This window comes from Trachinotus anak, unplaced genomic scaffold (assembly GCF_046630095.1).
Source record: "Trachinotus anak isolate AG129_WGS33_773 ecotype Australia unplaced genomic scaffold, CSIRO_AGI_Tana_v1 ptg000010l, whole genome shotgun sequence".
NCBI lineage: Eukaryota > Metazoa > Chordata > Actinopteri > Carangiformes > Carangidae > Trachinotus > Trachinotus anak.
Genome location: NW_027273861.1, coordinates 18,949,461 through 18,976,444, shown reverse-complemented (window position 1 = coordinate 18,976,444; position 26,984 = coordinate 18,949,461). Strand labels below are relative to the sequence as shown.

General features: G+C 39.6%; 2 protein-coding genes across 7 annotated transcripts in view; both read left to right on the top strand.

The window, feature by feature from the left end:
- The first annotated feature begins 571 nt into the window (after window positions 1-571).
- kif14 (kinesin family member 14) lies at window positions 572-19,524 on the top strand. Its single transcript, XM_071485943.1, has 29 exons — window positions 572-1,857; window positions 2,455-2,709; window positions 2,864-2,951; window positions 3,143-3,241; window positions 3,500-3,552; window positions 3,662-3,692; window positions 4,000-4,107; window positions 4,293-4,409; window positions 4,741-4,859; window positions 5,311-5,483; window positions 7,040-7,187; window positions 7,508-7,571; window positions 7,749-7,933; window positions 8,271-8,373; window positions 8,564-8,721; window positions 8,830-8,977; window positions 9,426-9,572; window positions 10,170-10,302; window positions 10,874-10,967; window positions 11,112-11,244; window positions 12,106-12,212; window positions 13,453-13,553; window positions 13,632-13,862; window positions 13,946-14,133; window positions 14,644-14,796; window positions 15,899-16,021; window positions 16,217-16,291; window positions 18,256-18,406; window positions 18,998-19,524. The coding sequence occupies exons 1-29, from the start codon at window positions 803-805 to the stop codon at window positions 19,363-19,365; spliced, it is 4,908 nt and encodes a 1,635-aa protein (XP_071342044.1). The 5' UTR covers window positions 572-802; the 3' UTR covers window positions 19,366-19,524.
- Window positions 19,525-20,188: 664 nt separating this feature from the next.
- Window positions 20,189-26,984, top strand: part of LOC139625887 (adhesion G protein-coupled receptor D2) — a 108,404-nt gene continuing 101,608 nt past the window's right edge. For 2 of the 6 annotated variants that reach the window (XR_011692030.1, XM_071485948.1), the window contains exons 1-4: window positions 21,349-21,688; window positions 21,772-21,796; window positions 23,428-23,652; window positions 23,972-24,613. Coding sequence is in view for 5 of the 6 variants with exons in the window: in XM_071485948.1 (XP_071342049.1) it covers window positions 21,599-21,688; window positions 21,772-21,796; window positions 23,428-23,652; window positions 23,972-24,613 (982 nt within the window). In the remaining variant the exon portion in view is untranslated. Of the gene's footprint in view, window positions 21,168-21,275; window positions 21,313-21,348; window positions 21,689-21,771; window positions 21,797-23,427; window positions 23,653-23,971; window positions 24,614-26,984 lie in introns of those variants that run through there. The other 4 variants (XM_071485945.1, XM_071485947.1, XM_071485946.1 and 1 more) reach the window with 3 other exon arrangements.

Below are 26,984 nucleotides of genomic sequence, written 5' to 3'. Positions count from 1 at the left end.
GCCCTCCATCTGAGGGACAGTCTTTCTTGCCACCGCTGTGGTGTACTTGTGGTGTCTTTATTGAAGAGCAGTCCAGCAAAAAAAATAATACTGCTTTAAATTTCATGTTTTCATGTTTTACAAATTGACTACAAAAAGATGCAAGCAGCTACAGAGAGACAAAAAAGGGCTACAAAGGGAAACAAAACGACCAGAGAGAGACACAACATGGTTACAGAAGCCAAACGACAACAACACCCGTCCTAAAGACTTACACTGACAAAATCTGGAGTTTTCTTTTTTAAACCATATATCAAAGTCTTCCCCAGCAGACAGAGTTTCAGATATATCCGTTTTTGTTTAAACTATATTGTGAACGTCACCTTTCTAACGGCGGAGTGCTAATTTTAGAATGGAAAACATGAGTATTACAGGGGCTGATCACAGCTGACAGCTTTTTCTCTGGGTGTATGCGGATACACAACCATAGCCTTGATTATGCTGCCACCCAGCGGCAGCCTCGGGTAGTAGCGCGTAGACATGACGTAACACTTCCCGAGAATTCAGCCAATCAGCTGTCGCTGACGGAGGCGATTTGAAATTGAAGCGGGCGAAGGCGGAAGAGGGGATAATTATAAACAAAAGCAGCTCTGTTAGTGTGGATATATTTACTTTTAAGTAACATGGCGAGCTGTGGTTGCCTCCGTTTTACATGCGTTTCATGTCGTGTAGTGTTGTAGCTGGAGTAACCCCAGTGGAATTATCGTTTGCGTAGTTAGGTAACCCGTAAACTTCGCGGTTTTGTTTTTAGCAGTCGGCTGCCATGTCGTTATTTAGTGTACAAGCGAGGAAACATACAGCTTATTATGACCATCTAATGTCGACAACATCGTCCAGGACACCGGGCAGAGAGCGCCTGGTGGAGCGAAAGGCAACGGACACAACGCTGGGGAAAAGTGAGATAACATCCGACGCCTCTGCCTGTGAAGACAGCAGGTCGTCGGATAAAAGCCGACAGGTAAACAGGACCTATGTCATCTCTGCGCTGTCAAAAAGCGGCAGCGGCCAGCAGACTCCTCACCGGGGCCGACTCACCCTGCAGAGGCGGTCAAGGAGGAAGACCGGGGCTGAAACTGCGGAGAAAACAGTAGTTGAAAGCGGGCAGAATACCACGCCAGCTCCGGAGAAGCGATTGACCCTGCAGCGCAGGACCAGGACCCCCTCCATGGATAAAAGTGCCCAGGGGCAGCGTGGGGTCAGCAGCACTGGACTGCAGCCGACGCCGAAAGTTCTCAGTGAACCAAATGGTAGAGCACCCAGTTTATTCAGGTCTACGAGTTTAAGAGAAGCCACCTCTAAGAGTAAAGCCAGAGAAACTGCTGCTCCTGTGGAAAACCAGGGGAAGTTTGCGCACAGCAAGACACCTTCCACTCCTTCCTCCACAGTTAGGCAGCTGGAGGAACAGGCCCACACCTTTAAAACCCCCACCAAAAAGACCCCGTTCGAGAAAATCGCAGCCAAGAGAGACGTGTTCGAGAGACTGGCAGGGAAAGAAACCCCCAAACTGGTTGCAGTCAAGTCCGCAAGTCTAGAAAGGTTCAAATCCCGAGCACAGAAAGCTGAAGACAACAGACCTGTCCCAGCTCCGCGGGTCAGCAAGGCGTCCGCAGGGGTGCACAAGCCAAACGCTGCGCAGCAGGTGAGGAAGACATCCACTTCAAGTCAAAAGGGGGACGTGACCCAGGCCAGGACCCCCGCACCAGCACCTGCCGAGCAAACCCTGTCTTTTCCCAGCGAGGCTCTGAAGCAGCAGGATTCATTTAAGATGGAAAACAGCGCAGTGGCCGTGGCTGTCCGTGTCCGCCCTTTCAATGCCAGGTGTGCAATGCAATACTCGCCTTATCTGAGGGGATATCTGTCAGCTGGTGACAGCGTGGGTCTACAGATGTTGCCTTATCCACCCAAACATACAAATAATGATGAAAAAAAAGTTGCAGTTTAATCGGATGTTACTGATTGTTGCAACATGTAAATACAGTGAATTGCATTTCTCAGGAATTTGGTATGAAACAGCTTATGGGAATATATAAATGTATTTTACAGCATGTTTCAGCATTTAAAACAAGCCTGTTTTTCCCAACACAGATAAAATGATTAGTCAATTTAAACTATTAGTCAATTGGCAGAAAAAGTATTTCTGCATTTATTTTGATCATTGATTAATCATCAAAAGAATTTTTCAACCAAAAATATCATTATTCTTGTTGATTTACTCTTATTTTGTGTCTTATGTGATAGTAAATTTAATTAAATAATAAATTCCTCTTTAGGTTTTGCATTCTTGGTTGGACAGCACAAATTATCTGATATTATCGCCTTGGGATTTATGAAATTGTGATGTGTATTTTTCACTTTTTTTGCCATTTTATAGAGCAAATGATAAATCGATAAAATTGTCTATCTGCTCTTTTATAGGGAGAAGGCAGAGAAGGCATTGCAAGTAATTTTCATGAACGACCAGGAGACTGTTGTCCAACATCCAGAGTCCAAACAGAGCTACTCCTTCATCTATGACTTCTCTTTCTGCTCGGTGGATGAGAGTGACCCCACCTTTGCCAGCCAGCAGACTGTGTACGAGACCCTGGCCAAACCTCTGCTCCTGAGGGCCTTTGAAGGATTCAACACCTGTCTGTTTGCTTACGGCCAAACAGGCTCAGGGAAGTCGTACACGTAAGTATTTTTGGTTCTAGTTTATTTCAGTCATCCTTTTCCCATTGAATCGGCTTCCTCTCATCTCTCCTACAACTTTTGCTCTTGAATGATGGTTTTGAAATTGTAATCATCACCTGCCTTTTTGACTTGTTTAAAAATGGTTGTTTTGCAGGATGATGGGCTTTGGAGAAGAGGCAGGAGTTATCCCACGGTTCTGCCATGAACTGTTTTCTAGATTGGCCTCCATGAAAAATGAAGAGGTAAAATGTCACACAAAAGCATTTCTTGCTGGTTAAGTAGTTGTTGTTTCTTTCTTGTCTAAGGCAGTTTTACTTGAGAAATCTAGAGGCTGCACCCTTTCTCCAGAAAACACTCCAAAGATTAAAAGACTTGAATGTGTACAACACTTGTATAACTGATCAAATGACTCATTTGAATTGTTACATTTCAGGTCAAATGTCATGTAGAGATGAGCTACTTTGAGGTGTACAATGAGAAGATCCATGACCTCCTGGTGACCAGAGATGAGCCTAACCAAAGGAGGATGCCAGTAAGTAGTTTACAGATGACTGAAATGCACTTTGTAAAACCGATGAATTACTGTTTTTTTTTAAATTGTGACATATAACCCATCTTTTTGTAATATGGTTGCTGGCAGCTAGTAAAATTGGCTGTTACCTCTTTAATTCTTCTTAGAATGTAAAGACTTCCCTGTTTATCAAGATACTCTGGAACATTCTGAGATGTACATGATCTGTAATAATATGCGAATCCATCAAAATAAAACCCAGTTGATTTGCGTTTCCAGCTGAGGGTGAGGGAACATCCAGTTCATGGTCCCTATGTTGCTGAGCTTTCTACGTAAGAAAACCCTGTCTTTCTTTTGTTGTATTACTCCATAATAAAAGTCAAAAGAACAATCTTGAATGGTGTGATTTGCAGAATTGCTCACTTTGTTATTTCTTCACAGGAATGTTGTGAGCTCCTACAGTGACATTGAGGTAGGTGGAAATTGGAGTCAAGATAGTTTCTTCTTTCAGATCCCTGGCCTTTAGTCGATGCTCTTTTGATTAACTTTGAATGATTGAGCAAGTAAAGGTTCAGTGTCAGGTAGACTTAGAGGCCAAGATGAAGTACAGACATCAACATTTGACTGAATCGTAATGTCTTGAAAGTGCAGCGCAGGCATGCCATGGAGATAAGTGCTGAGTTTCAAAAAGACTGTATATCCAAAGGGTAGCATGGAAAAAATAATGCTGCTGGTATCACATTAGAAATTTGGTCATAATTCACACTGTTCTGTTTTAGGGATGGCTGGAGCTGGGTAACAAACAGAGAGCCACAGCAGCTACAGGAATGAACGACAAGAGCTCCAGATCTCACTCTGTCTTCACTCTGGTTATGACCCAAACCAAGGTATGGCCCCTTGACTTGACTGGATCATTGTCAAACACACAACAAAATTCAGGATTGGCTAGTAAATTCTGAAATATTGTAGATAATTACAATGAATTCTTTAGAGACACACAGATTAACTTAGGTATGTGTTTTGGCCCAATGTTATGCATCCTATGTGTTTGTCTGTGTGTGTTTGTGCACAGACAGAGTTTGTGGAGGGTGAGGAACATGACCACAGCATCACCAGCAGGATCAACCTGGTGGACCTGGCAGGCAGCGAACGCTGTAACTCAGCCCAGACAAGTGGAGACCGTCTCAGGGTACATGCACCTACACCCACACACCCTGGTTATTGCTGCTCATACACGATAATTGACTTTTCTTCATTTCATATCATTGTTAGTTGGATATCTGTATTTTTTTCTCAGATAATATGAGCAAATACCATATGAGCAAATGATATTTTCTTTGAGGTATTTGTCATTACAGAACTTCACTTTGGGTGCTGCAATTTGTGATGGCCAATATAATTATATTACAGACTGAATGAATGTTCTTACTGTGGCTTGAGGTTAAGTCCAGCATTGCTTTTTTGTAACTGCATTTGCATGTACTCCAATTCCAAACAAGGCATTTCCTGTGTCATTATAGGAGGGTGCTAGCATCAACAAATCCCTGCTCACCCTTGGAAAGGTCATCTCTGCCCTGTCCGAACAGGCACTGAGCAGAAAGAAGGTCTTCATACCGTACAGAGAGTCTGTCCTCACATGGTGAGAGTTAACTATACTTGTACACATGTAGCCATTGTAGAACACAATGTTTATTGTAAGTACACATTGAAAAAACACATTGTTTTATTGGAAGCTATTATTATTATTATTATTATTGTTATTATTGTTGTTATTATTAAAGTTTAATAAGAAACAGAAAATAAACAAATTTGGTTCATAGTTTTCATACAGAATCATGAAGTTGTGTGTGATATATACACATCTATGATAGATGAAGAAAATTCATACATATACAGATATTAATAGTATGTATGAAATGGAGAATAGAAATACTGAGAAAATAAAATTGATGAATTATAAACTGTGGCACACATAGAAATTGTAGTAATTATACTGAAAAGACATTTCCAAAATATTTTTTTTTACATTTTCTTTAACCCACAGTCGTCGTGCAGATCTCTGACTCTCCATGACATTTTTTCCTCTGCAGGCTATTAAAAGAAAGCCTTGGAGGTAACTCAAAGACGGCTATGATCGCCACACTGAGCCCGGCAGGCAGCAATGTGGAGGAAAGCCTAAGCACTCTGCGCTATGCCCAGCAGGCCCGAACAATCATTAATGTGGCCAAGGTCAATGAGGACACCAGCGCTAAGCTCATCAGAGGTCAGCCACCCAAAACATCCACATTCAAAAAGCTCAATTGGACTAACTGCAACAAGCCGGTTTATTTATACAACCTTTTAATTTATCTACCCAAACTTTAATATAGGATAGTTAAAAGTTTTAGTATGTTTTATCAGTATATTTGTTTGTGAACCTGTCTGTACATGCCTGTGACTGTGAGATGGATGTGGCCTCTCTGACTACAACAGAGGGGAACGGGGAGCAAGACTAACACCGTTCTCCCTTGAAAAAACAATTTTGATTTCAAAGAGTTCTTTCCACATTGCAGATTATGACAGTCAGACAGAGTAGGACATCTTTCTTCTTCTTGAACATCTGCCATCGTACATAAACAGCACACACCTACATGTTCTTATGTAGAAGGAAACCTTCAAATGGCCTTTCTGTGCCTAGACTCCTGTTATCACAGGTGTGAACAGTATTTGTGCACTTGAAGGCCCTCACAGCACAAAACAAGTTTTAAAGCCATGCAGGATACTTCGTAATAATCCCTCTATCATCAATAGCTACATTACATGCATATACATAAACTCATTTGAACTGTTATTCATTCCCTGTCTTGCTTTCATTCGCCTCTCTTTGTTTCTGTCTCACTGTCTCTGTCTGTGTGTCTTTCTCTCTCATTGGATGTGCATGTCTGTCTTACTACTCATGTCTTGCTCTTGATCTTTTTCTCTCCCCTTCTCTCCGACATACCCTCCTGTCTGCCCATCTATCCATCATCAGCTTATGTACTACCCAGTTCAATTAAGGCTTGGCCCTAACCTTGCCTCCAGGCCATATTTATGCACTGTCAGCTGCACATGGCGGCTAACTGTCATGCAAGTATTATTTTTCATGAGATGATTGTGCTGCTATTTGAGGTTTTTAACACTAAGGGGAGCTCTTGCTGCAGATTTCTATCACATTGTCTGTGTGAGACAAACAAAGTGAATATGACTTATGCATTACAAATCAACTCAGTGCTGCTGGATAAATTGTTATCAATAACTGACATTATTGGCCAGATCTTTTGACAAAATCTAAATATGTCTGTGGCTACTATTAAAAGCATACCTGGAAACACATTGTCAGGACTTTTATGTAACTTCCTGCAATTTTATTTTGACTGGTATTCATCCAAGTTTATATTTACTCAAACTGCTGCATATAGTTCAGCTATATGAAGTATTTTGCATTAGAGCTGAACAATGTGCAAAAATAATTGAATTGTGGTTATTTTGACAAATATTAAGACTGTGTTATGAGTCATGATTTTAGTTGGATTTTTGAATTTTATTTTCACTGAGGGGAAAAAAAAATAGGAATGTGTTTGAGTTTTGCTGGTTTCTTTTCCCAACAAGCATGTTTTCTTACATCTATGATTTATAGGCTGGGCATCTCCGTAACACCACAGTGTGTTGTGACACATTTTACCTTAATCAAAACATTGCAGCTCCTGCAATTTGGATATTACCCTATTCCATATTGTGATTTTGATAATATTTCAAATACTTGATTGGCTGTATTTTGGACAAACTTCGTGTGTGTTTTAGAGCTGAAAGCAGAGGTGGAGAAGCTGCGAGCGGCCCAGATGAGCTCCCAGGGAATTGAACCAGAGAGGGTCAGGCTGTTCCAGCAGGAGATTGCTGCCCTGAGGAACAAACTCTGTCAGCAAGAGAGAGAAATGGTCGAGGCCAACCGGTCAGCATCACTGCAATCATAACAAATTCATTAATTTTATTCATTTGACGCAACACACCCATCAAAGGGATCATAGTGAAAGCTGTAGTGGATTTTCCATGCTTTAGACTATGAGTCTTCATATTCCTTGTTATATATTGCATATGTTGTCATCTTAGATTTTATATTTCCACTTATATCACATAAATAATATTTTTGTATCAATGTCCGTATGTTTGCTTATATATGTATGCATTTATACAAAGACTAAATTCAGATTTTAAGCTTATGTTTTGTTTTACCTTTTTTTTTTTTTTTTTTTTTTAAACATTTTCTGACAGCGCATGGAGAGAGAAACTGGAACAAGCTGAAATACGCAAACGTGAGGAGACCAAAGAGTTGCAGGTAATTTGTTCTGAGCAGAACATTTATGTCTTCTTTAACTGTTATGTAACTTGTTTAACTGCTTGTATATAGCAAAACCTTCATTCTGTGTCAAGGCTCTCATCCACAGTTTGCAACAGTGCAATAATTGTCAAATCAATAGGCTAAAGAAATGTTCTTGCTCTTGTGTGGCCTCAGAAAGCAGGTGTGACGTTCAAAGTAGACAATCGTCTTCCCAACCTGGTGAACCTGAACGAGGATCCTCAGCTGTCTGAGATGCTTCTGTACATGATCAAAGAGGGTCAAACCACAGTAGGCAAGCTCAAGTCTGACTTCAGCCATGACATTCAGCTGACTGGGGCCCTTATTGCCGACCAACACTGGTAAGAATATATTGCTGTAGGGGTTTGAAAGCAATGGCATTTTGTTGAGTTGAATAAATCGTGTGTTTACAGTCTTGGCAGTTATGCATGTATGCATTTTTAACAGACGTGCACCTCTGCAGTGAGGAAATTAATCACTGTGACTATGTAAAAGTTAGATAAGCTACTATTCATAAAAATTTTTCATATAAATAGTTTTCTTTTAACAGTCAATGTAACAGGATTTATAAAGTCTTTAAAAACTTTTGACCGCTATGGTTCATTACCCATGTTCATTTTCAATTTCAAATGGTAATTCAATTAAACGACATGTGTTTTTATTTCTTCATTTATTTAGTGTTATAACTAGCATCCATGGTACTGTCAGCATCACTCCCATGGAAAATGCCAAGACCTTTGTTAATGGGAACCTCATCTCAGATTCCACTGTCCTACATCATGTAAGTAGATCAGAAAGATTTTCTACCTACTCTAAAGTTAAGCTTTGTCTTATATTATGCGGTAACTCAGATTTGGACACAGATTTTCTGTCTATAACATATTTAAAGTGAAATATTTCATCAGCCAGTTTCTCCAAAGAATTTCACAAATGATTTTGTGCCTGTCTGTGTGCGTGTATCTGGCTTCCAGGGTGACAGGGTGATTCTGGGTGGAGACCACTACTTCCGCTTCAACCATCCAGCAGAGGTGCAGTCTGGGAAGCGGGTATCATGTTGGACAGACGCAGGCGATGGACAAAAAGATTTTGAATTTGCCAAAAATGAACTCCTTGCGGCTCAAAGAGCTCAGTGAGTCAAAAGACCAGATTTAAAAAAAAAAAAAACATAGGCAAACATATATTTGTACAGACTAATAATCTAAGTAAGAATCCCTCTAAAGGCATCTTTGTGTCTCAGACTGGAGGCAGAAATTGAAGAAGCCCATCTGAAGGCAAAAGAGGAGATGATGCAGGGAATCCAGATGGCAAAGGAAGTGGCCCAGAAGGAGCTATCTGATCAGAAGGCCCTTTATGAGGACAGGATCCGTGCCCTGGAGAGAGAGCTGGTACACAAAACTTTCATTTCTATTATTTATTTTTTCATAAAAAGATGAAACCTTCGACTTTCTTTACAAGGTCTGGACACCTGACATGTTTTTCCCATTTATGTTAATATTAGGGGATCATGGCTGTTAAGTGATGTCCATTTGCAAGAAACCATAGTTCTGACCAATGTACCCTTTATACTTAAGAGTGGTGTGTTGACATTCTATAATTTTTTTGCAGTACTGCTATTGCAGTTATCGTTGGTCAGTTTACTAAGGGTGTTACCAAGTAACAACACTATAATCACATATTGAAAATCAATAAGTCTATTTTCTTAAACATTGTGTACAACAGAGCCATAAAACTCTTGTCATGTATAATCTTATGTGCATGTATTTCCTTAAACCCTCTCAAATTGTGCAATCACTACTGAGTAATGCCAAAATATAATTTGATATATTTATTCAGATCGAGGAGAATGAGCGGAAACGTCAACACGCGTTAGACCAGCAGAGGGTGGCCAACCAGATGGCCGAGCTGCAGATGGCCAAGTTGGAGCTGGAACAGGAGGTGGACACCCACAAGAAACGCCTCCGTCTGCACATGGAGGCCCAGGTCAGGACACAGACCAGCGCCTGGGAATGTTAAATTTCCTGTTCACTTGACTTAACTATTTTAAGTTTCTTGGAAGTTTCCTTTGTGCTGGACCATTTTTGTTCCATCAAAAAAGTTTACTTGCTTCCTCCCACTGTCAATGACTAATGGCGTTTTCAAAATATTTAAATATCATCAATTTCGCAGGTCTGATTTATTGATCTTACACTAGTGAGCCAAACCCCATTTGGAAGCGAGTGTGTCCTACTAGGTACTAACAATTTGGCCTAAAGTCAGATTTCCAGACTAGTGGGTAGAATAGCTGCAGTATTTAAGAGAAGAGAAATAACAGATCTTATTTCAGTCAGCTTTTTTTCTCCTATCCTGATCCTCAGGTGTCACGCTACATAAATCACCTCCTTCATTTGCTCATACTCGTGATTTCTGATCATCTAAAACGAGCTTGTAAAGCTCAAGCAAATATGCTGACACCAGGTTTTATGTTTAACTGATGGGCCATTTGGGATGTGTTTTGAGTCATGGTAGAGCTTGGCTTTAGGCACAATGTTCTGGCCTGGTGGTTTTTAATGTTGTGTACATTACCATGATTCACTCCAGGCGATGGAGGAACACCGTGTGAGTCAAGCGAGGATTGTTGACGCCCTGGAAGCGGAGAAGAGAAAGATCAGCAAAGAGCTGGAGGAGATGCAGAAGAAAAGAGCTTTAAGGGGAAACCACACTTCCCAAAATGGTAAGATCTTTCAGGTCACAACCACATATTGGAGCTAGGAACTATAGTGACAATGTAACACCATATAAGTGGAGCTCCAGATGGGTGGGATCTGTCCTTTTTAAAGTCACAGATATTCGAATGGGGAGCGTTGGCAGGTCCTGATATAAACATGGGACAGACCATCAGTTTAATAGGTAGGAGTTAGTGAGGCTATAGAACATAAGTAATTTAGTAGTTTGTTGTCAGGTGGTAAACTGCTTTCCTGGACGTTGGTTAATATACAATAAAACTATGCAATGCAAAGTTAGAATTTCAGTTTCACTAAACAGCATTATTATTATTATTTATCGGACTGGCTGTAATTATGTATTCAATAGAACTATCTTTCATGGAAACAGTAAAATGTATCTTTGTATTTTTTTTCCCAGTTCTATACTTTTCTCTGATGTGTGGACGTGTCCCTACAATACCTTATGTGTCACTCTCTCAGGCCATGGATAACAGTATAACTGGTGCTGAGTAACCTATCTAAGAGTATTTGAGGCTTTTGGTTGTGGTATAGTTAATGTGTTTAATTTTTGTATTGCAGTCTCTCCACAGTGGGATGCCATGAAGCTGTCCTTGATGATTGAAGAAGCCAATAAGATCAGTGCTAAAATGAAGAAAAACACAGTCTTCAGCAGGTTTTGAAAAATATTGATTTAATTGATTTCCTTACGTATCTTATTTTGTGGCAAGATTTTCCCTCAATTACAGTGTTATTTCAAGCTTGGCAGTATCAATAAAATAAGATTTTGGTATCATATCTTGACTCTCTTCTGTTGTAGACATGAAAGCTCTGACAATGAGCAAAGGGATTTGCTACAGGTGCGGGTTCAAAACACAAAGCTGGGGATCTCCACGTTCTGGAGCCTGGACAAGTTCCAAAACAACATGGCTGCCATGAGGGAACTCGAACAGGTTTGCCTCAAATCAGTCATCACTTTTTTGATTTAATATGTTTTTTTTAAAATGTCCTAAAACACATTAAGAAGTATATTAAACTTGACTAAGTAACGCTGAGCTGATATTTTACAAATAGAGCTTTTTTAAATGATGAATTTAACCACATTGTAAATAAACATGAACTGGGTGCCACAGAGCTTCAGTGGTGAGCTCTCTTCCTTGAAATGAATGAAGGCTGTGGGAACATGTTTTCTTTGTGTGGTTTGCCAGTTTTCTCCACCTGTCTAAAGACACAGAGATCAGATGAACTGGAAACTAGGTGTGACGTGTGAATGTCTTAGCCCTGTCAGAGTCTTTTGACTTCTCCTGGGTGTTTCCTAGTCTTTTTGCCAATTTTCTCACAGTGGTTTAAGCAGCCTCTGATCTTTATTTAGCATAAGTATGGATTTGTATGTAATAGACAGCATTTAATAGGCAGTATTATTGGATCTTGTGTATAGAATCAGAATGATCATGGATGTAAACAAATCAGAAGCTTATTTAGACCCCTAAGGGTCTCATAATGATGTAATGAGTAGACTAATGATGAAACTGATAAATTACCATCAAGTACCAAGGACCAGTGCTCCAGCTGATGGAAGACGCCTGTTGAATGAAGCATATTCAGTCAGCCAGCCTATCTCGTCCTCATTCTGCATATTCACTCTGACATAAGCTCATGTGCAGTTGGCAATTTCGCAGGTGTTTGACCTTATTAACAGTGGAGAATTGGTTGTTTTATGCCTGGCAGAGGGATGCTTCCTCACTTTGCTGTGCTCTTCTCATTAAGTTGAGTAAATGAGACTGGTCATGTCAGCAGTAGTTTACTCTCCGCAGGGGGACTCCACCTCTAAAGATGACGATGTGTTTTATGACCCTGATGATGAGTGGGAGCAAGATATATCGGCCTCCTCTGCTTCTACTTCCTCCTTCTCACGGCGAAGGTAATTATCCAGATCTTCCTCTCTCCTCCTATCCGTCAGTGCCGCTTTACAGCACCTTACATTTACATTAGATTCCAGGAAATTATTTGTATTCTTGTCTAGTCACTGAAAATGTTTTAGTATGTCATTGTTCAGAAACACCTGCAGCTTTTTGCTGAGGGAAGTACTAGACTGTCTCTCTGCCCACCTCATCTTTCAACAGTGCCCAGGGCTTAGATAGAAAATGCTTTTGCCTTGTAGCATATAGGTCTTACTTGCATAGCCCTTACACTCAACTTCTAATGTAACAATATGTCGGGCAAATGGATGTATATGGAAAGTTCAAAGGTATGTGAAAGAAACGCAGAAAATCATGTTCAGGTTTGAAGTTTTTGGTTGTTTTTTTTTTTTTTTTTTTACAAAGTCTTCCTAGTTTCCACCAATGTGATTTCCAACCTGGCACATATTTTGAGTTTCAACACATCCTTTTTTCTTCATGAAAAGTTGACATGATGTTGCTGTCCACAGAATATTTCCCTCTTTATTCTTTTTCCTCTGTTTATTCATTTAATTCCCCCGAAGGCCAAACCAAGGGGTTTAGAAAGGGAAAGGGCACTAAAGGTCTTTGTGTTTCTCACTCTACAACCCATAACCCAAACACACACAGAGCACCTGTGGTACATGCAGATCCCCAGCATTTTCCCTTCACATTGTTGTTATTCTTGTGAAGCATGTTTATGGTGCTTCTGGTGGTGCCTGAACTACCAGCAGACCCAGCCAAATCAAACATGGCACCCGGTCTGTGGTTCCTTCATATTTTTTTCTCTCTCTGACTCTATTAAACCCATGTTTAAACCTCATGGGCACAGTCATAGCTGTTTACTGACCTTCCCACCTCCTCATTGTTCATAATAAGTAAAGTTCATTCTCCTGCATAATTCAATTTAACCCTTTTCCACATGAGTTTAACTTGCATCCTGGAAAAAAACCACATTAAAAATCAAAGCACCTAAATCACGTCCAAAGCCCGTCAAAGATGCACTGCCTACATTTAATGATGGTAAATGGCAAGGCCTTCATAGCATCAGTTAATAAATTATAGCACTCAGAAAGAAATCAGATACACCAAATTCATTCTCATTATAGTGGAGCACCAAATCATCCTGAATGAGAGCGTCAACATGCTTAAAAGGTGTACGTGTAAATACAAAATCTTGGCAAGGTATTCAGAGGGTTTTGAATCTGATTTGTTTGCCATCAGGAGCAGGAGTTTGTTGAAGGGCAGAAGAATCTCAGGGCGTCTCTACGAGATCCGGGTACATCCGATTCAGAGCCTCCACAACGGCTCCTCCCAGTCTGCTGGTAAGGCACTGAAGAAAATTACTGAAATGAAATGAACACTTACAGTGACAAAGTGTGACAAAACTGTTTTTGCCCCAGGGTTGATGGGTGTTTCCAAACCTCCCTCCACACGTTCCGGCAGCACAGACTCTGCCCTGCCTGGCATCTGCAAGGAGCTGATTGGTCAGTCAGTGGCCCGTCTGCGTGGTTGTAGTGGGACAGAGGAGAGCATGGCCGACAGGTTGGTCTCTGATCTGAACCTGTTGTATGCCGCAGTCCAAACCATATCTGACCTGTACGACAGTCTGGATGATGACAGTCAGGAGAATGGTGAGATTGACCTTAATTTTAAGCCAAATTTACTGTGTAGGTGTATTTGAACCAAATTTTTATTTGGGATTTTTCTCCTGCAGTGTTTGTGTGTAACTCGGTGGCACAGACTCAGCTGATCAAGGCCACCACAGCCATAGAGAGTGCAGCGTTTGTTACCACGCAGTGGTTGGTCAGTGTTAAACCAGCCTCTGGCCTGCTCTACACCATTGCTGAAGAACTCAAGGGCCAAGTCAAGAAGATGGGAGGATTCTTTCAGCTGCTCATTCAGGTAAACACAAAAATTACCAATCTAAAATAAAGGCCAGGCAATGACATTATATTGTGCTTTTCATGGCACGTGCATCATATAAATGAGTTGAAAAAAGTGCAAAATCTGAGCTGGAAAATGATTTTCAATTTAGCGTAGTTTGGGCAAGGGGTAGCTAATCAAAATGCAGAGCATTGATTGACGGGTCTTAGCTCTGAGCTGTTTGAGTTCTGTCTATGGAAATGGCCAAGCAGAGGGAATTCTCATCCTTGAGCCCCAAACAGAACATGAATATATGAAACGTAAATCTAAATTCCTTACCAGCCTCAGCACCTAAACACACAATTTTCCCCTCTCACTCCTGATTTTCCACATTCTCTAGTATTTTAATTTATTTACCGACCCCCTCAGACTACATGGACCACTTTGTTGGCGTGCTTGCATTGATTCACTATTAAATCAATTTTAATTCAAGCTGTTAGTTTGTGCTGACTTGATGTTTACTAAAATTATAATTTTCTCCCCATCCAGGGTTGTGAATCTGAGATCACATCAATGGTGACGGAGGCACGGAGAAAGAGCAGTCAGTGCCTGGATGCAGCATTGCTTGCACTTGGCCACCTGGCGGCAGTGACATGCATCCCGCTGAATGCTGTGGAGCTGGGTGCCCAGGCCACAGGCAAGGTAACACCACCATTAATACCACAGCAGCTACTATCTCTGGTAAGGCTCTGGGATCCACTGTAATCAAGCCCCCACTCCACAATACCAGAGAATGAAATATTAGCTGTGTTGATCTCAGAGCAAGGAAGATATTTGGAGGTGGGGGATTATATCTGCACATATTTGTATATGTTTTTTCTTCTCTTCTCTTTTTTTTTTTTTATTTGTTTTTTTTTTAACCCATTCTAAAAAAAAACTGTCAAAACAACCACAGGGTACATCATAAGCAGTGACAACCAGCATGTCTGAACCAAACAAAGAAAGACTGCCAGAAACACACCTAAAAAAAAAAAAAAATCCAATTTAAAAGATTCCCAGCACTGGAGATGGTTTGTTTGACAGGCGATCTCTGGGAAATGTAGTGTAAAAACACATTAATGATCAATGAGCATCAGGGATGTCAAAAGTGGGACTTAGAGATGGACCGATAAATCAGCCAGCCCAGTATATTGGCTGACATCACATGATTACAGACATATTTAGGGGAGATGCTGATTCATAAAATGTTTTCAAAGGTCGTAAATTAGATTTGTAAAACTTAACACAGTATAATGTCTGGAGAAGTCTTAGTTTCAATTATGAGATGTCTTGAAAATCACACTGACCCACAGGATTTTATTTTACGCAGTCAGTTTTAATTAGGTCATTATTTTCTCATTACATTATAGCTTCCAGACTGCCTCCTATAGTCACATTTTTCCCATAATGATGATGCTAAGCTAAAAACAGCGGGTCTTTGAGGAGGAAGCTGCAATCTTTACAAATTTGTGTTTTCCAAATTAAGGATTTCAAGCAATTTTTTATGAAAACCTTTCAACATGTGTTAACGTTTTGTTTCATGTAATGTTAAGAAAATACTAATGTATAATTATTTCATCTTTGAAATATCAATATCAGTATCTGCTTCATACATCCAGTATTGGTTATACTCTATTCTAAACCATCAGGGATATCTTGTTTGTTGTGATTATTGTATTTTGTAGATTTTCAGATCAGAGAATTTCAATTGAAAATATTATAATAAGAATATGATTTATGTTATTATATGATTACACCTTTTCAGCCCTCAACGGTGATGTGTCTGCTGAAGGGGACCAATAAAGGCGTGCGCTCTCTCTTAGAGGAGAGCCTCACCATCACCAGGGAAATGCTAAGAGAGGCTCAGCTGGCCTATCCCAGCAATCCAGTAAGAGATCATAACTATTTATTAAGAACACTGTGGCTTTTGTCCACCTACCTGTTTCATCTGTTACAGGGAAATGCTGCTTATATCACATAAAAATTGTCACAGTCAAATATAAAATATAAACAGATATTTGGTTAATAACTATGTGATGTGTACATAAGTATTTTTAAGTTGCTATCGATCATTTGCTTACAGGTCCTGCAGAGCCTAAAATCCAAGACGCTTGATTTAGCACGTGCTCTTCAGAGCTACATGCATTGCCATATTTCGGTGAGTTTCAACAACACAGCCAGCTACAACCGCAGAGCTTTGTTAATATTATAATAAATCCTCTGCACTCTTGAAATCTTGAAAGCTTTGTTGAAGTTTTAGGGAAATTACATCTTGTGTATTGATGTTGCTGCCACCTTAGAAATGTCATCAACAACTTCTTAGCGCTTTCCTGCTGTATGTTCCTTTCTTTACTTCTTGGTGCAAACACATAACTCTGAACAGTCATGAACTGCAAAATCACAGAGTGAGAAATGTTTCAAATATGGATTACTGTGTTGTATTGTGGCTTTCCTTTTGAGACAGGTCTATTATTTTAGCAGTCACTGTTCTGACTTGTAATCGAAAATATTGGATTGGAGAAATATTTGATTGGAATTATTAACTTAACAAATTCAAAAAGCTTTTAAATTAATTAGAAAACTACACTATGACACCAGATATATTTTATTATCAGAATCACGGTTTTGTGTGTAATATGAGAACAGCTTATTAGTATAAATATATAATATAAACCATAACTCGCTTAAATTATTTGTCACCCTTAACTGCCCCATGATGCATGTTCTAATTTGTCAGTAATTTAATACTAGGTAAATTAATTAATAATGGTCAGAATTAAAGACTTTGATTAATGGTATTGGCTATCTGCTGCTGTTTGTTTGCATAGACCGTGGCTGACAGACAGAATACAAGCCCAGCAAAGCTTCCCTGGATATGTAAAGGTTAAAAACAATCTTCCCTCTTGACACAGGCTTAAAGGTTGCAGATTAATACCCACTCCCACAGCAGCCCTGTTAAAGATGCCACTCAGCCTTTTATGGTTCCTATAAAGCTCAATGCTCTGTAGGCTTATCTCGCTGCAGTCGTCCCTTAACGATAGTTTCAAGTAATGAATGTGTTGAATGAAGTGGCATCAGTCACAGAACAGGCTTGTTTGCTGTTATCTTAGTCACACAAACTAGCAGCTTTTTTGTTAAAACCGATCACTGACACATATAGGAGCAGGGCCATTTTGCTGCCCACTGTGGTTTTGTAGTCAAATAAAGCTGCGTTATAGCTTGAGATGACTACTTTCATAGTGTTTTTGGATAAGGCATGTGAAACAGAACTACGTGTGTGCATGGTTGTGGATATAAATGCACCTACAGGATTGAGTGGGTAGAGTGGGTACTGTAGCAGACATTATCATTCCTTGAACCATGAAATGTTGGACTTTATAGTTTGCACCTCTTCCATTCATATCAAAGTTCATAAATAGGGGAAAATTGAAATTGTCATTTCAGTTAGTAGTGAAAATGCAATTACATGAAATTGCTGACTCTTAAGCAAAATTTAAGGGTCAAAAACTACTCAAACCTGACAAGTGATGGTTTTATAAAGGAATTTAATTTGCAGTAGATTAAGAACGTAGTTTGAAGCTTGGACACAGAACTGTGCTGGAGTAAAAGCCATGCTGCATTAGCATTTTCTAATTTCAGTAGTGAACTGGGAAGGAGGCCATTAGGTTTATGTCATAGGAAAGGATGCATCACCGTGGAAGCCCCATTCATTGAGTGACATCATTTGCCACTGTGTGGGCATTTGTGTATTAGCATGTATCTGTGTGATCCTTCAGGTGGCATTAGGCTACATACAGAATTGGGACAAACAACAAAAAGATCCCTGGTTAAAATATTGGTTGAGGAAATGTAGCTGGGGAATGTTAGACAATTTTATGAGCAACAGTTCATCAGTAACTATTCATATGCCATTAAGCAAGGATTTCAAGTGCTCTGATGCTACAGCAGAGCTGCTCAGTGGGTGACAATCTAGTTGGTGTATTCTATAAAAGTACATATTTTTCATTGGTATGTTGTGTTGTGAATGTCTTTTAGCCGTGCAATTGTTGGTTGTGTTACATTTAGATCTGTTTATTTGCTCTATCTTGCATTATTAGTATTTTTGGGGTGTTTTTTAAACAGGAGAGAGAGTCTGATCCAGAGGAGGTGGAGGAAGGGGCAGTGGAGGCTTCAGCTTCCCATTTAAAGAAACTGAAGACAACAGCGACCAAACTGTTCCAGCTGAACCGGGCTATCAGACAGCTGCATTCCTCTCTGTCTACAGCCCTGCAAGGTGAAGCCTCTGACATATACAGAGTGACTTACACTGTAAACATCCCAAGGTCACAAGCATTGGAAAGTAACAGTATGTCTAAGGTCAAAGCTGTTCTAGCCTTGTCTTTTACAGTTTCAGTGCGTTAAGATGATTTTCAAAATGTGCATTTACAATATAATAAAACAGAAAGGCAACTTCAGGAAAATGCCAAGATGAGTGATACATTACATCGTTAGATTTTTAAAAAGTTTTAAAAGTATGATGCTGTTGTTCATTTTTCAGTATTATAAACTAAATGAAGGTTGCTTAGAAGTTTAACTACCAAAAAACATGCAATGTTTTGTCAGTGTATCAGCATGTATAATGAACTGTCATGGTGTTTTATTACACCTTTGCCCATGTCTCAGCCAATCAAAGCTTAAACTATTTTTTATTTATCATTGTCATAATATTACCAGTTTTGTTTTGGATAAATAATGAAGATTTTGAGTGAGCTGTTAGCTGACAAAGTGGCTGGCAACGAATTAAGCTTGAACAACCTCAAAATGCAACAGATTATTGTAGCTGTCAGCGTCACTTCCCTTGCCCTAACTGTCATTCTCCTTCCAGGAAAAGACAGAGACTTAAGCAGCTGCAGAGAGCTGATCTCCTCCTCTGCCAAGGCTGTTGATGAGCTGCTCTCTGGTCTGTCCAAGGAGGGAGCACTGACACTGTGTTCACAGCTTCCCTACCTTCAGAGCGTCATGACTGCACGAGACGAGCTCCGCTCTGCCCTGCAGTCGCTGTCCTTCCCCTGGATCGAACAGGGGACAGGAGAGAGCCGAAGCTCTACTGCTTCAGATAAGAGTACAGAAGATGAAATCTTGACTAAAGAGAGTGCTACCACTCGCAGTGCTGTTAGAAATCGAATTGTGAGCAAGATAGTGTACTCTCTCCCTCCAGGTGTGTCCTCCAAAGTCAGCCCACACTGGGTGTAATTTGTTCTTATACTATGTATTATTCTCTATGATGTGCTCATATCATGTAGGATTTACTGTAAAAATTAACTGCTGATATGGAGAAAACTTTGAAATGAGCTGTCTGCTGGTAATAACAATTGGGTATCTTTTTTTCTTTTCTTTTTATTATTTACACCATCACCATTTGCTTCTAAGTGCTTTAAAGGTATTTGTTGCATTGGGGCAAAGATTTCAGTCACCAGAAAGTTATTCACAGAGTTATTCATGAATGATAAAAAACAATTATGGCAAGTATTTATCTTTATGAAAAATGTTCACTTGCGCTGTTCCAGGCCGTCTCTGTTGTACTATATTTTTCAGAGGCCACTAAATTATTTTATGTTGCATTTTAAATGATTCAAACCTGCAACAGTTCAATATGCAGCTGCTTTGTTAGTGTTTTGTAAAAAAGACTTTATCCACATTCTCTGCTGTATAGGATTTCTTTCTTGTATGAAGGCATATTTTGTTCTCACATTTGCGTAAAGCTTTGCTCTTGGATGTCGTACACATACTGTAACAATTTGCACTTAGGAGAGACTTGTACACTCAGGGTTTCTTCTTAATACATGTACTTTAACAAATTTTTTTTAATGTCCTTTTATTCTTTTGTAACACTTGGTTAAAATTTGATATGTCAAAATAATATAGGAACTTGTACGACTACAATTAATTCATATGGCTTCATTAGACAAGAGCCCAAACGAATCATATTGTAGAGTGTTGTTTACTTAATCATGAACGCTTGTTAGACTGCTACTATAATACGATATTATAAGTGATTATTTGTGAATTGGCACTGCAGTACATTGTCCTTTGAATTTACACCTGGTAAGATTTTATTTGTCTTTCCCTATTGTGGGTTGACAGTGAAAAGCCGTAAATCCATCTTTTTACATTCATATCACTGTGTTAATTTAAGACATGAAAACTGTGGTGTAATCATTGGCAGGGGACCACTTGCATACCTGGGCCGTATTTTGGGAACTACTACATTAGGCTAAGGGAACTTATTTTATGTCATGGAATCCTTGTTGATAGACTTTAGGGTGCAGCACCACTCAACACTGTTGATATTTTGGATTTCGTGCCAAAAGTCACACACACTTTATAAATGTTAAAATTGTATCAGAAATGTTTCCTTATTTTGTAGCAGGTGAGATACAAAGAGAGTAAAATATCACACCTTTTACTTTACCTCAGAATGACCACCTGAGGACCCCTGGAAGGTAAGGTCATGGTGGTCCTGGGACCTCACTGAGGTCACCACCACATTCAAATTCAACAAGTGTTTCCAAACACACTGAATGTATTTTAGTATGGACATGGATAACTCTTGGCTGCACATTATGTAAAGCAGGAAATGGTGACTGCACTAAGCTGATTAATGTATTCACATTCATTGGTGTATTACATCATTGTGCAAGCCTCTAACTTGACTAGACCTCTGGAACCCACTCAAAGGCCCCTAGAGGTCCTTGAACCCTACTTTTCATAGCCCTCTGCAGGTTACACCCACTCCCCCGCCCTGCAGCCTCCTCCGCATCCTCCCCTCATGCTCTCAGGAGTCGGCTGCCACCAGGGTTCATCTTGTACTCATACAACACAGCTGAGAAGAAAACCTACTTCGGTAAAGTTTACACTTACTGGAATTTAAAAAAAAAAAAAAAACTAAACAAAAAAAAACGCGTAACGGAGTGGTTGAATGCTGCGTTCACTGACACTACGCAATTGGAATGAGAAGACGCGCAAAAAAGTTTCTAACAAGACGAAAGATTCAGGTAAAACAGTCTATTCGTAGTTGCTTTTTATGCTTGTACAGTGTATCAAACCACAGTACGAATAAAAACGTATGCCATTCCCAGCTAATGAGGATGTTTTTTTTCCAGGATGCACTGGTTATTGTTCCCCAATTTAGGGTTGCTTGTAAGTACACCATCTTTGTATTTATGTCTTCTCTTCTGTAGATTATTTCAGACATGTCGCCATGTCGACTTTCAAACAGGAGAAGTTTTTCACAGTTGTGTACAACGCCTACATCCCTAGTTTTCATTTGTCTGACTCATTTTTCCGTAGAAACAATTGGGCAGTAAATGCAACGAGGCTCACAGTGGTTTCACATGTGGAGTGGTTCTTAAAACTGGCTTTACATGTTGTGAAGATGTAAAGAAAAGTCATGATAATCTTAAAACGTTAAGAATCTATATTATCCATGTCGTTATTGATGTTTCTTTGTGTTTCATTTTATATTTGTGTGCTTCAATATACCCTGAGATCAACAATGAATCAGGACACCTGTTGTGTATGTCGTATTGGTAAAGAAGACTTTGTTCTGTCGCTTCAGGAATTAGCTAAATTTATATTATATATTATCTCATGTTTCAGGTTTGTTTTCACAGCTGTATATCAGGTGAGTGACTTTCTTGTGTGTCTTTTGAGTGAAACACAATTTTATTTAATGTACGGTGGTTAGACCAAGTAGTTAACCTAGCTACCTAGCAAGTATCCTTAACTATAAGCATAACTAGTATTGTTAAGCGAGAAGCTAAGTTGCTAACCTGGTGCTAACTAGCATAATTGTTAGAGTGCTGTGAAGTGTTGTCATCCACATTATGAATAATCTCTAAAGGTATAAAGCTAAACTTTGGTTAATATTTTAAAACAAAAATTAAACTCCAAGAAGGTGAATTTATTTTTAGCTCACATATGCACATACACACACTTATATACTTGTGTGGACCCTCATTGACAACATGCCGCCCCTAGCCCCTTACCCTAACCTTCAGTTTCACAATTAGATAGCTTTGAAATATCTACCTCCAACCCTTACCCTAAACTGAATCTAAACCCAGTTGTAACATGAACCTTTAAATCCAAATTTAGGACTACACAAAATGTCCTCACTTTTCAAAACTGCCACACACACTCACAGACACACAAAAGACTTGACAGACACAAAAATATATCAAGAAACACCCAGGTAATCAACCACACAACCAAACAGCCTCCCAATCCTAGCAACACTAGCTCGCTGGGACTTGGAGACTTTAACCTAACCTTAAAACACTACTGGGTAAAACACAGGAAATATGTGTCAGAAAACTCATGGCAAGTCAGAGATGCCTCAGCAGGATGCGACAGTGTGGGACAGGTGCCAGTGTACAAGAGCATGATACTTTGCTGTCAAAGGTGAACAGGAAGGGTTGGGACATGCGCAACCATCACTTAGTTGGTAGTTAAATGTAAGTTTCCATCCACCTGCTTCTTAATTTGCACATTCAAAAAAATCTGAGTGAAACTGCTGGAAATTGGGGGAAGAAAAAGTCAAAATATGGCAGAAAAAAAAAGAAGAGTGTCATGGAAACTTAATTGTGATATACATGAAGCATATGACCTAAAAGTCGCTCACGCTTTTGTGCGAAAACATCAGATCGGTTTTAACGTTCCAAAAATGACTTCAATCAATAAACATTTATTTATTCCCATCATGTTTTCACATGATTTTCCATAATTTGAAGTTTGTGCTAGTGCTATTTTAATTATGCCATCCTGTTTCTCGCTCCTGTTTCACAATTGTTAAATGGCATCCAAATGTGTATCTTGTTGTGCCCAAGTCCTAATATTCCCATAACAGTAATGAAAGTAAAGTAAAGGAAATGCACATTAATTTGTATTTTCTATTGTTTGGAAATTTTAAATATGCACTATATTCAGATGTAAACTTGACCTTGAGTGTGTGACAGGTGCCGGTGTTTAATGGCAGTGTACTTACCTGTGATAGGTGAACAGGAAGGTGTAGGACATTTACATCACTGGTTACATCACTGGTGACTGGTGGCACTGGTCTAAGACTGGTTTTCAATCAGGTGTGGGTGCATTGATTATACCATGATGCCCCAGATATAATCTGAACAGAACTAAAATGTCTTTGTGATAGCAGAATCAAATAAAAACAGAACCGGCTATTTCAGCCTGAATTTTTACCAGTGTCGTCTGGCAGGGATCACTCCGGTAATTTCTTCTTTTCTCTTTTTTGAACAGCCTTTACACTGGAAACCAGAACCCTGACATTCGATGATTCCTATTATGAGTATGTGCCTGATCGCCTGCAATGGAGCAGTGCAGGGGAACTATGTAAGCAGCGCTCTGGAGCCTTAGCCACAGTCTCCAATCCACAAGAGAACCAAGACCTAACCAGCTTTTTAAAATCTTTGAACATCTCTCAACCTGTGTGGATTGCCAGGAAAGTCATGACACATCTGACAAGTAGGTTCAGTGTGCTGTTTGTTTACACATTATGTTAACATATTAGCACTCTATTTTCTTGAATAGTAGGCTCATTGTTTTTCTTGTCCAAGACACCTTTTTGCCTACTCACTAAAAAGGGTAATAGAATACAAAATGGGACTAACAATGCTGTCATACAAATCTCTTAGCCACAGTGAATAAATGTTTCCCAAGCTTACAGTAGGAATAGGACCAAGTGGAATTTTATGATTAGGTTCCATCTTTTCCAATAGCTGTGCCAGGATTTTTCCATCATAGTGATGTCTCTTTCTTTTCTCTGTGTGGGGTGAAACCAAAGGTTCCTCTCAGACCCTGATTCTGGAATTCACTGGGCGCTCGGACAAGAATCATGCCCGTCTCCTGCACAAGTTCCCCTCCATGGGCTCAGTGACTGTTTGCACCCGTCTCCGCTTCGATCCCAACTGCTTTGGAATTTCCATCATCTTCTCTTATTCCATCCAGTCATACATTAACGAGTTCCAGCTCCGTGCAAACCTTACCCAGGGCAAGCCTGTGCAGCTGGCTCTGCTGGTGCATGGTATTCATGGGCCTTACCAAGATGCCTTTGACCATGACGACTCCTGGCACTCAGTGTGCGTTACATGGAGCCAGAGTGGTGGACGCTGGGCACTATATACTGATGGCCTTACGTTATCTAGGGGTGATTGCCTAAACAATTCTGATAGCATTGGTCCAGATGGCCTTTTCATTATCGGGCAGGAGCAGGACACATTTGGGGGCTCATTTAAGAAGGACGAGTCATTCTCAGGGAGCATCACAGAACTGCACATTTGGGATCGGGTACTGAATGGCAGTGAAATCCTCACCATGGAAAAAGTGTGCTCGCCCATTTCCTCTGGGCTGGTGTTCAAGTGGAGTGAAGGCGACATGGAAATAGAGTCCTCACTTACAAAGCTGAGGAGAGACAACCCGTGTCAAGGTACATTAGTCAGGATTCTGCATGGGGACAGGAGGAAGCTGATGGGTTACCAGAATCTGAACCAAAGTAAATCACCAATTCTAAAGGATGTGCAGGAATAGTTAACATTGTAAAAAAAAAAAAACCAACAAAAAAAACAGAACAGAAGAGGCTCTAATCTATCCTGAAGGGCCACTGTTACAGTTGAGCATTATTTTCACATGCTATTTACAGTTGAGCTAGTTTGGCACAAGGGCAGGGTGGAGTTGCTATGCAGAAAAACAATCACACAAGAGACCATTTGAAAGTCATTTTGGACTGTACACGTTTCAGTAACATGCCAAGATCTGAGCTGGCCTGATGTGGTAAACTCCACCCATCTGGCATTCCCAAGCAGAGTAAAATAAATACTACACATAAATCACAGATACAACTAGGCCCAGAACCTGCTGTCTGTGTCCCATCATCCTCTCCTACACTCCTCATCTCTCTTGATCGGGTCCATGAGGATCATGATGTCATTTATATAGATGGTGATTGCAGCCAAAAGTTGGTCTGAAATACACAGAATAACATGTTTTAACTGCTAGACGTAAACAATGGGAGAGCATCACTGAAACTGTTGTCAACAAAATTTAAGTGAAATAGGGAAACTGTAAAATAGTTACTTTGAAAGTGCACATCGAGAAAAATATTCAGCAAAATCTACTTAAAAAAGTGAATAAAAAAAATTATATAAAAAAGACATATAGGCTATTTTAAGATATGAGACACACGATGTGTGTAAAAATATGTGTCCAAGAACATTTTATTGCAAAGGACAAGATATGAAGTTTGGCCAAGTGATATTTTGTCTTTTTGTGATTGATTCCAGATGTTTTTTCTTCATATGTTTCAGATTAACTTAAGAAAATGTCCTGATCTATAGCTACAATGTGCCAGTGTTTGAAAAGACACGTGAACTGCCAAGTTCACTAATTTTATTATATTATGTCATAAATTCTCCAACCTGACCCTTAAATTTGACTCCAGCATATTAATGCACCTGGCAATGCAAAACTGGCAGTGCTTCATGTTATTCTGCAGTTAACTGTATTACCAGCACTGAATAAAAATAACACACTGTGATGAATTACCAACATTACATAACTTTATTGTATATGCAAGTTTTTGTACATTGCTGAAATTAATCAACAACAACGGCTGCTATACTAATTCAGTAACAGTATTAGTCTGCCCTACCCAAGATATTGTGCAGTGTGCAGCTGTATTATGTAGGAGAATATAGCCATCAGTTTATAATATACACATCAGAGCTTGGTATTGGCAAATACTCCGTATTCAATGTCTCAGATTGGGATCAGCAATAAAGCTTTATTACGATATCCCTAATCCTTTATGAATTTGTGGCATGCCTTGGCAAACTTACATACACTCAATAAACACACACACACACAATTTTCCTTTCCAGTATGAGAAGTTTAATGAAACAGGAAAAGAGGAAACCTGCCTCTCTTACTCACCCTTTAGTGAATAGGAGAGATGATGACCACTTTGTAACTGGCAAACGGTTGGGCTCCTAATGGTCCTTGTAAATGTTTTGTTACTCACGTCACTCTGAATCCCACCCTTCAAAACAAACCACTCCCGTTCTGACATCATGCACCCCAGTGAGCAATGAAGCTCTCACTGCTCCACCTGGAAATAGATGTAGAGAATGGATAGTGCACTTGTATTCCTCGGTGATAGATACAGTGCAGGAATTTATTCGTCAGTCTTTTAAAGATTAACTTGCAGACAGAGTCGGGGTATGTGGAGTAGCTGATGGAGGCCTTGAACCTAATAATCTATCATAGGACTTAAGCCAACATGGCAGTACCTGCTACCCTGTCAGATTCCTTCATTGTTCCCTTCCTCCTCTCGTCAGAGCAGTTACACCTCATAGGCCACACTACTCCTGCAACTAAACTGCCATAGTTTCAGTCCTTGTAACAGCTAGTCTTGTCATCAGCAGTCATTTCTACCTAGTGTCCTACACCAACACCCACATGCTGTTATCTGTTTTATGAACAGAAATCAGCGTTATGCTTATATTTTTAATTTTTATTTATTTATTTTTAAGTAAAAAAAATAAATAAATAAGAATAAGAAAAAAGCACAGATTGATTGTGAAGTTTATTAAATATAAACGCTTTTTAAGTGATGCTGTGCAGTTTTAGTTTTATGTTGATGTGACAGCATATCCTCAGCATATCTTGTGACTAATGAAACTTGATTCTTTTACCAAGTACATCTTGGTAAACTGTTTGAATTATTTGGACTTAATCCACATAACTTTGACTGGAAATGCCACTCAGTCCCTCTTTGATGTTCAAGAGTTTAATATTAAGAA

Bases quoted from the DNA above. Each gene is read 5' to 3' on its own strand.
- kif14 (XM_071485943.1), top strand. From the start codon at position 803: ATGTCGTTATTTAGTGTACAAGCGAGGAAACATACAGCTTATTATGAC. The intron at 3,693-3,999 runs GTAGGTGGAAAT...GTTCTGTTTTAG, and splicing joins GCTCCTACAGTGACATTGAG to GGATGGCTGGAGCTGGGTAA. The intron at 10,303-10,873 runs GTAAGATCTTTC...TTTGTATTGCAG, and splicing joins AAACCACACTTCCCAAAATG to TCTCTCCACAGTGGGATGCC.